The sequence below is a fragment of the Theropithecus gelada genome, chromosome 7a, assembly GCF_003255815.1.
Source record: "Theropithecus gelada isolate Dixy chromosome 7a, Tgel_1.0, whole genome shotgun sequence".
Classification (NCBI taxonomy): domain Eukaryota; kingdom Metazoa; phylum Chordata; class Mammalia; order Primates; family Cercopithecidae; genus Theropithecus; species Theropithecus gelada.
Window position 1 is genome coordinate 32,996,886 of NC_037674.1, and position 9,908 is coordinate 33,006,793.

The 9,908-nt window shown below is 40.4% G+C and overlaps 1 protein-coding gene across 2 annotated transcripts in view; it reads left to right on the forward strand.

Moving 5' to 3' along the window:
* The window catches only part of MYZAP (myocardial zonula adherens protein), a 94,235-nt gene extending 91,596 nt beyond the window's left edge, over window positions 1-2,639 (forward strand). For both annotated transcript variants that reach the window (XM_025389892.1, XM_025389894.1), the window contains one exon: window positions 1,679-2,639. In XM_025389892.1, the coding sequence (XP_025245677.1) occupies window positions 1,679-1,775 (97 nt within the window). In that variant the 3' untranslated portion in view covers window positions 1,776-2,639. The remainder of the gene's footprint in view (window positions 1-1,678) is intronic.
* The last annotated feature ends 7,269 nt before the right edge of the window (window positions 2,640-9,908 follow it).

Sequence of the window (9,908 nt, forward strand, 5' to 3'; positions counted from 1 at the left end):
CTTTGTTCCAGTCGTTCCAAAGGAGCACATGGTTTGCAGTTCCGCATCCGCAAACTGTGTGCTCACCCATCTCTGCCTTGCACATACTGCCCCTTCTTCCTGGAGTTACCATCCCTGCTTTGCCCACTTGGTGAATGCTAGGCATCCTTCAAGATTCACCTTCTCTGTGTGAATTTCCAGATGTGAATTTCCTGGTGGTTCTAAATTGTTCTGCCCTCAATTTTCCCATCATGTCTTCATGCTTATTTTGTTCAGGTCATGGCGGGAAGGGAGGCTTGAGAGTTAAATGAAGGGACTGTTGTGGATGTTTGGGCAACATTAAGGGAAATAAACAAGGGACAGTGGCAAGCTCCGGAGCTAGCGACAGTGGAAGCTGTTACCACCTTTGCCTGGGGAGGCAGGGGAGAAAGCCAGGGGACGAGAACAAGTTGGGGAGCTATAGCTAGGGACCCTGGTAGAGGGATGCTGCCAACTACCAACCTGCAGCCTGGCTGGGAAGGACAAATGTCCTGACCTCTTTGTCCTCTCATTCCCTGATCCCCTGCTACCACCTTGCAGTAGGCCAAAAGGAACTGAATTTGAAGGGCAAGGGAACCCCTTGATGCTCACCTTTCCAGGCCACAGAGTAGGGTGGAGAAGGGGGAGAGTAGGGTTGGATGGCAAAAGAAGAATGCCCAGCACAGCTGTTACATCTCTGTTATAGTTGCTAACATAGTACATGAAAATTTTTTATGTTATATCTTTCCCACCAGGTGACAAGTCCCTTGAATGCATGTTTCATATTTTTCTGAACCATGGATGCCTAGTACAACCTTTACAGGTTGCTAAAAATAACTTTTTTATTTTTAACCTGTCATAGTCTGTTCAGGCTGCCATAAGAAAGTACCAGAAACTAGTTAGCTTATAAGCAATAGAAATGTATTTCTCACAGTTCTGAAGGCTGGGATATCTAAGACCAAGGTGCCAGCAGATCCAGTTTCTGGCGAGGGCTTGCTTTCTGGTTCATGGATAGTGTCTTCTTGCTATGTCCTCACATAGCAGAAGGGATGATGAATATTTCTGGGGCCTCTTTTTTTTTTTTTTTTTTTGAGACGGAGTTTCGCTTTTGTTGCCCAGGCTGGAGTGCAATGGCATGAACTCGGCTCATCACAACCTCTGCCTCCTGGGTTCAAGCGATTCTCCTGCTCAACCTCCTGAGTAGCTGGGATTACAGGCATGTGCCACCACGCCTGGCTAATTTTGTATTTTTAGTAGAGACGGGGTTTCTCCATGTTGGTCAGGCTGGTCACGAACTCCCAACTTCAGGTGATCTGCCTGCCTCAGCCTTCCAAAGTGCTGGGATTACAGGTGTGAGTCATGACGCTGGTCCTGGGGCCTCTCTTATAAGGCCACTAATCCCATTCATGAGGGCTCCACCCTCATGACCTAATCACCTTCCAAAGACCCCATCTCCTAATACATCACCTTAGGGGTTAGGATTTCAACATATGAATTTGGGAAAACATAAACATTAAGTCCATTGCAGGGCCCGTTTGTAATATTTAAATGAAATGTTAAGCTGCATTATCGTCTTTTTATTTTTATGTGCGTAAACACCATTTTCTAGAGTTGTCTTAACATGTGAAGCATATAGGGGGGTTTGTTTCATTTTCCTGACCTGCCTTTTCTCATTTCTCAGTCAAACAGGCAGGACTCGTGAAATCGTGATGCCTTCTAGGAACTACACCCCATACACAAGAGTCCTGGAGTTAACCATGAAGAAAACTCTGACTTAGGCACTCAGAGGCGCATACTTTTTATAAGTGGACAAAGGCTCTGGAACCCTGTGGCTTGAAATCCTTTGGGAAGGGTGACTCTTGTTTCCCCTATACACAGTGTAAGCCGAAATGGAAATCGCTGAGGCTCTGATCCACTTCTAAGACAGGAAGGAAAGTGAAGGTGGAGTGGGCAGGTGAGAGAGGGATATACAAGGTCACGTTTCAGACACCCACCCGGCATACCCTGCTGTACTGTGCCATCATTTGTTTTCTTTGTAGATACTGAAATCCTATCAGGAGGATTCCCTCACAATGTATTTTATTTGCTAGACTTTGGTTGGGAGGGAAAAGGACATTAATTTGAAGTTTCATGTTATTCATGCCAGGATCATTTGATAGAGCATGAAGGTCTTGATTACCCATAAAAGTATTAGAGGCAGCGTTTCTCTGGTACAGAGAGGCCTGTTCACAAGGAGCATGGGCACCCAGCCAAACTTGAACCTGGAAGGGAGGGTTCCCAGGCTGCAGGTGCTCTTTCCTCTTGGTCCCAAGCATCTGTGCAGGGTCATGGGAGCCGCAGTTAGAGACTTGTGTGGGCCAGACGAGCTTCATGCCAATGCGCTAGTCCCTTGGTTTAATTTGTGCCTTATGCTTTCATTGGACCAGCTGAAATCACTGTATTTATTCAACTTGTGATTTTTTTTTTCTTTCTCACTTTAACTTAAAGAGAATTTTATATGTCATGGAAATTTAATCATTAAACGTTTTCAGTATCAATTGGTGTTTTTGTTAAACGAATGAATAATCTGTTCATGCATGCTGTACTTTGATATTATAACCTATGTCACATATGTTTAATAAATACCATATATTTTCTACTAATGTTGTCTCTGTGTTTCATCCATGACCATGTAGAAGGGGCAGAGAGCAGATCAGGCTCTGGAATGAGTGTCAAAATCAGATCACATGATCTTCCAGACAGTACAATCCACAGAAGCATCTGTAAGCCATAAGATTGACTGTGTGTCAGGGGGCCTCTCTGTCTTTTTAATTCCTGAAATTTAGTTAATACACCATGTGGAAAAAGCAAGATACATTAATGATCACAAAGTACACAAATGGATTTTACTTTTAAACCTTTCCTCAAATCTCTCACCCCTTACTGTCTCCACTTCCAAAAAACCAAAGAAATAAAAAAGTAAGAAAGCAAAGCAACTCAGTTAGATAAATCACTGTGAGTCAGAACCATGCTAAGAGGAAAATGTGCATTTGGGAGCCAAATTTGTATTTAAACAATGTCTGTGGGACCTTGGGCGAGTCATCAAAGCTCTCTGAATATTAGTTTCATCCTTTAAAAACCTGGGATCATCACACCTACTTGATAAGCTGATGTGAGTGCCACATGAGGTCATTCCCACATAGGGACTGGGCACTGCCAGGCACGTAGGCAGTGATTGCTGTCATTCTGGAGGTTTTAGAGCACTGCTGACTGCTGGTTGAGTCTCACCACTGGAGCTATTCTAGCAGCAAAAAACCATGCTCTATGGCAGCCACCAAAGAGGAGCACTTAGGGAAAAAGCTGTCCTTAGGACAGGAGATATGGAAGCTGGACTCAGAGAGAGGCAGAGGGTCCTGGAAGCCCATCCCCCTGGAGAAACTGGTCTGGAAGCAGTTTCTAAGTGAAATGCAGTGACTTAAAAATGTCAATTTTAATGAGACCAAGGTAGAAATGAAAACTACTCTGCCAACACTTCCACATTCACTTCTTTCTCTCTCTCTTACAACAAGCAAGGAAAAGAAAAACGTAATTTTATTTATTTATTTATTTTTTATTATTATACTTTAAGTTCTAGGGTACATGTGCACAATGTGCAGGTTTGTTACATATGTATACACGTGCCATGTTGGTGTGCTGTACCCATTAACTCGTCATTTACATTAGGTATATCACCTAATGCTATCCCTCCCCACTACCCCCTCCCCACAATAGGACCTGGTGTGTGATGTTCCCCTTCCTGTGTCCAAGTGATCTCATTGTTCAATTCCCACCTATGAGTGAGAATATGCGATATTTGGCTTTCTGTTCTTGAGATAGTTTGCTGAGAATGATGGTTTCCAGCTGCATCCATGTTCCTATAAAGGACACGAACTCATCCTTTTTTATGGCTGCATAGTATTCCATGGTGTATATGTGCCACATTTTCTTAATCCAGTCTGTCAGGGATGGACATTTGGGTTGATTTCAAGTCTTTGCTATTGTGAATAGTGCCGCAATAAACATACATGTGCATGTGTCTTTATAGCAGCATGACTTATAATCCTTTGGGTATATCCCCAGTAATGGGATGACTGGGTCAAATGGTATTTCCAGTTCTAGATCCTTGAGGAATCTCCACACTGTTTTCCACAATGGTCGAACTAGTTTACAGTCCCACCAACAGTGTAAAAGTGTTCCTATTTCTCCACATCCTTTCCAGCACCTGTTGTTTCCTGATTTTTTAATGATTGCCATTCTAATTGGTATGAGATGGTATCTCATTGTGGTTTTGATTTGCATTTCTCTGATGGTGAGTGATGATGAGCATTTTTTCATGTGTCTGTTGGCTGTATGAATGCCTTCTTTTGAGAAGTGTCTGTTCATATCCTTTGCCCACTTTTTGATGGGATTGTTTGTTTTTTTCTTGTAAATTGGATTGAGTTCTTTATAGGTTCTGGATATTAGCCCTTTGTCAGATGAGTAGATTGCAAAAATTTTCTCCCATTCTGTAGGTTGCCTATTTACTCTGATGGTAGTTTCTTTTGCTGTGGAGAAGCTCTTTAGTTTAATGAGATCCCATTTGTCAATTTTGGCTTTTGTTGCCATTGCTTTTGGTGTTTTAGACATGAAGTCCTTGCCCATGCCTATGTCCTGAATGGTATTACCTAGGTTTTCTTCTAGGGTTTTTATGGTTTTAGGTCTAACATTTAAGTCTCTAATCCATCTTGAATTAATTTTCGTATAAGGAGTAAGGAAAGGATCCAGTTTCAGCTTTCTACTTATGGCTACCAATTTTCCCAGCACCATTTATTAAATAGGGAATCCTTTCCCCATTTCTTGTTTTTGTCAGGTTTGTCAAAGATCAGATGGCTGTAGATATGTGGTATTATTTCTGAGGGCTCTGTTCTGTTCCATTGGTCTATATATCTGTTTTGGTACCAGTACCATGCTGTTTTGGTTACTGTAGCCTTGTAGTATAGTTTGAAGTCAGGTAGTGTGATGCCGAGAATTCCAGGGACCATTCTACAGCTTGGGCCTTTGTATTTTAAAATATATCTTCAACATATGGAAAATTCTAAACATGATTTGAACTACTCAAGAAGACTATTATAGAGATTTCCTAAATTGTACAGACTGAAACTGAAACTAAGAGATAATCCTTCCAGATCCTTTGTCAACATTAACTCTAGTGCCCCTCAACCTTCCATCTAAAGGACTGACATTCATCAACCTCTTCATGAGCAGGGTATTATGTAAAATTGGGAGAATGAACTCTAACATTTCATAGTAAATTTATCTCACTGAAATGGAAAGCAGCAGTGTATGTAAAAGTTTTAAAAAAATAAAAACAACATCCTATAATAATGCTTCCAATTAATATTTTCATTCCAGTCCTTCCAGACTTTTAAAACAGACACACACACACCCCACTTACTTTGTTTTTAAAACAAATAGGACCCTATACTGAGAAGCAGAATCGTGTGATTTTTAAGAACATGGGAACACTCGAGTCAACTACCTGAGCTGAATCACTGGTGTGCACATGGGTAAGTCACAAACCTGTCTGAGGGATGTAAAATTGGAACTGGGAGAGTTCTTTCCTAATGGGGTTGGTGTGAAGAGTAAATGAGTTAATGCCTGCATGGTTCTTAGAATAGTGCTTGGCACATAATAAGCACTTAATAGATGCTACCTATTATCATTACATACTTTTGTAGTTACTTTTTGCTTACTTGATATATATAAATATATATATACACACACACACTTTATATAGTTTATATATATAGTAAGTTTTCTTACTTTATATATATACTTTATATATAGTAAGTTTGCTTACTTTATATATATATACTTTATATATAAAGTTTGCTTACTTTATATATACATACATATAAAGTAAGCAAAAAGTATATATATGTATTATATATAGAAATATACACATATACATAAAGTAAGCAAAAAGCATATATATACTATATATATAATCTACACCATTGCTTCTTATAGGTAATTGGATTCCATTTTTTGATGTGCCATAATTTATTTGACCCATCCCTTAGTGTTGGAATTTCGGATGTTGTCTTTACTTTTCTTCAGCAGTCCTCTGATGAACCATCTTTTGCACACGTTTTTGCACACTTGCCTGATTATTTTCTCCAGATCAATTCCTAGAGGAATTGTCTGGTCAAAAGGTATGCACATTTTAAGTCTTTTGGTGCATATGGCCTGATATGGCCTATGGAAATTTGAATCCATTGAAATTCTCACTAACAGGCTGAGAATGTGACTTCCTGACCCTTTTGCCAACATGAGGAATGAGAAACAGAGTGTATAACATTGCTTTCTTTAGGGAGACCTGCCCCCAAAACAGGTGGTGAACAAATTTCCTTCAGCATATTGCCTGTGGATATCAGAACTCAGGGACATGCAGGTGTGAGCTGTGGGCCTGGAGGTTCCCTAAGGCCCAGAAAGTGCCTGGGCAGCCCATAGGAAACAGGATGAACTCAGAAGGAGCAAGTGTCCCTCAGGATCCAGGAATCAGAGAAGTCCTGCTGCTTAGTGAGCCAGCATCAAGAGTCTGTCACTCAGGCCACATGCCTAAGATGTGGTTTGACTCTGAGTGGGGCATGCCCCCTATTTCAGGGATAGCCTGGGACAGAAGATCAACATCTGCGAAGTGGTTGGAGGGTGCACCAACCAAGGCTGAACCCTGAGCTGGTCCATGTGTCCACTCTGAGCACCCACCTTCTCCCCAGTGAATGCCATCTGCCTGCTCCAGGAATTCTAGGGTGGTCACCAGGGCAAGAAGTGGGGGTGACAGGAATGGGTCCTGGCTGAGGCCCCATTGGGCCATGGTGCTCTTGTTGACAGCCAAACTGAGAGGGCCAGTTCAGTTCACCCAGCACATGCCAGGTGCTTGGAAGACAAAGACATGCGCCTCAAGACCCTTGCTCTCTCCAAAATCTTTTCCAGCGAGTCCAGGCCCTCCTGATAGTTCCCATGTCTGAATCACAGAGGAACTTATTTTCAGCCCCTTCTTTATTCTTACATCTCATAACCAGTCTTCGTGTCCATTTATTATCTCTCCAGTGACATAAACTCCTCAGGGACAGTGTCCCATAAAGGGTACACTAGTCATTTGGAGGGAACCCATTGTGAATCTTGATAAGCATGAAGAAATCTACAAATGAGGAGTATTCCAGGAAAAAGCCTCGGCTTGGGGGAAGTAAAGGATACCAGGAGTTACTGAGCTGGATGCAGCACACATACACTGAGTCTTTATAACAGTCCTGCCTGGAAGATGTTATTACCACCATTTCATGGATAAGGAAATTGAAACTCAAAAATATGTGAAAATTGTCTGAAACCACCCAGACCTGTCTGATTTCAGAACACAGGTGGGAGGCCTGGAGTCAGTCCCAGGTCTGCCATTAAATCACAATACCTCCTTGGTCAGGTCACTGCAGCACTTTGAGGCTCTGTGCCCAGGATGCAGATTTGTAATGAATTAAATGGAACTGCATCGCCCACCCAGGCTTGCTGCACAGATCACGGAATAGCGTTGACAAATTTCCTAGCAGTGCATCAGAGACATGCCAATAATTGACTCCTGCTACTATTACTAATAATTATTGGGAAACCAGTATTGGCACCAAGAATATTTGCAAACCCAAAGATTTCTTCTTATTGGACATAGAGACTTAATGAATGCTAGTGAATGGGATTGTGCAGAAGACAAATAGGAGGGGGTAAATGCCACTGGATAAACAGGCGGTTAAATAAACTGTATCTCCTTTTCTTTAGATGTGAATTTAAGAATAATTTATTTTACTTCGTCAGGGAAGGAAAGGCCTAAAAGGGAGACTAAAGATGAGTTTCTAAAAAAGAGAGAACAGAAGCAAAGAGACCAGAAGGCAAGTGCTGCTAAACCTTGGGGTAATTCATTAGGCAGGATTAGAAAACTAATACATGGTGTGAGAAATACAGTTGCTTTTTGTTTTTGCATGAGGATATCTAATTGTTTTAGCACTATTTGTTGAAAAGACTACCCATTTTCCACTGGTCATATATGCATAAATCTATTTCTATACTCTCTATACTGGTACATTGATCTAGTTGCCTATCTTGACACTAATACTATGCTGTCTTGTTTGCTATAGCTTTATCATTGGCCATAAAGTCAGGTAGCATAGGCTCTCTAATTATGTTTTTCTAAGTTGATTGGGCTATTCTAGGTCCTTTGCATTTCTATACGAATTTTACAGTCTGTCAAGTTCTACAAAAGGGCTATTGGGATTTTCCTTGGGACTGCATTGAATAAACAGGTCACCAAGGATAACATCAAGCCCTTGCTGTGTCAGGCCAGCTCCTAGCAACACTGCAGCCCAAGTTGGGAGCACTAGACTGGCTCCTGGATGTCAGTGACTGCTCTGCTTTTCCTTAGCTGGAAAGGTACTGGGAAAAACCTCCATAGTGTATTTTAGAAAAGGTATAGTATAAGCTTTGTGGGATTCCGAACAAAATATCATAAGAAACATTCATTTATGCCCAAGGGCCATAAACTTGATATAATCTGAATGCAATCAATTATAAATAAATGGCAAACAGTTCTTGATGGTTTTCTCTTAATTTTTCAAGTTTTAACATAGAGCGTTTACAGGATTCACCTTCCTGATTTAGGGGTAGGAGGGGGGTTGAGAAATAATTAGTAGGCAATTTTTTGGCCCTGGGACTTTTCTTGTAAATGTTTTCTTTGGCAGCCATACTCTTGAGAACAGGAAGTTACTCTCTTGTTACAGATTTAAGACTTTTCTGAGCCAAATAACAGAAAGCTGGATTAGTTCTGAAATGAAGTGGGGGGAAAAAAAACAACTCTAGGCTCTTGCTGGAGATTAATGACATCTTGCAAATATTTTAATTCTCCCCTTTCCTCTTAACTTGCTACCTCCTAAACAAAACACACTCAGACTGGAAAAAAAAAAAAAAAAATTTAACTGATCACTTTGTAGCCCAACCTTAAAATAAAATATCTTTGTGGTGCCCACAAATTTATGTAAACATTTTTGGGGTGTTAAAGGGAAGGGCAAATAGGGCTGTCTTAAGTTGATCCTTTTTTTGGTTACAAAATCCCCAATATGAAATTTAGAGCATAAAATGTAGTTGTAAAGATGCTAATTTTTCTATGATAATCATGAAGATTCATAATTTTATTTGATCTTTTTAAAATGGCTTTTTAAAAATAGGTAAGAGTGTTTAATCAAGCTTCGAAAACTATGCCTATATGTTGTTTGAGATGGTTGCAAACAATTCTTTAGGAATTGTTCCCAATGACAGGATTATATCCTTTGACTACAGTACCTATTCATCTGACTATAAAACAAAGGAATTATTTCCTCCAAAAGGACTGAGTCCTCATTGAAGGGTGTACTAAGGTAGAAATAAAAATAAAATTCAATTTTTACACTTGATTCTAAAAAAAAAGTTGTAATCTTGATGAAGTTTATAATCTGGAGGAACATTAATTCCGTGAATTATCTGAGAACCATTTTTGAGGATTCTTTTTAAAATTGCTTTAAATGTAAAAGTTCTTATTTTTTGCGAGGATTCTTAAAACACAGAAGGCCTTATAAAAACTTTGAGATTCAGAGGTAAAGAACACTTTCCTGTAACAAGTATATATCTTCTACCAGTAATCTAGGAAGTTTCCATGGTATTAATTGTAGCCTCAGAAAATAAAAGAGTCAGGTTAAGTGTTTTATTTACACTTGCCTCTCGTGCCCAAATTCAAACGCCCTGGTACCTAAGAAGTTTGCCTGCAGGTGAGAAGGGTAGGATAACGGGGCCAGTAACTGATGGGAGCAGGGGAGGATACTTCCCTGGGCTATAAGAAC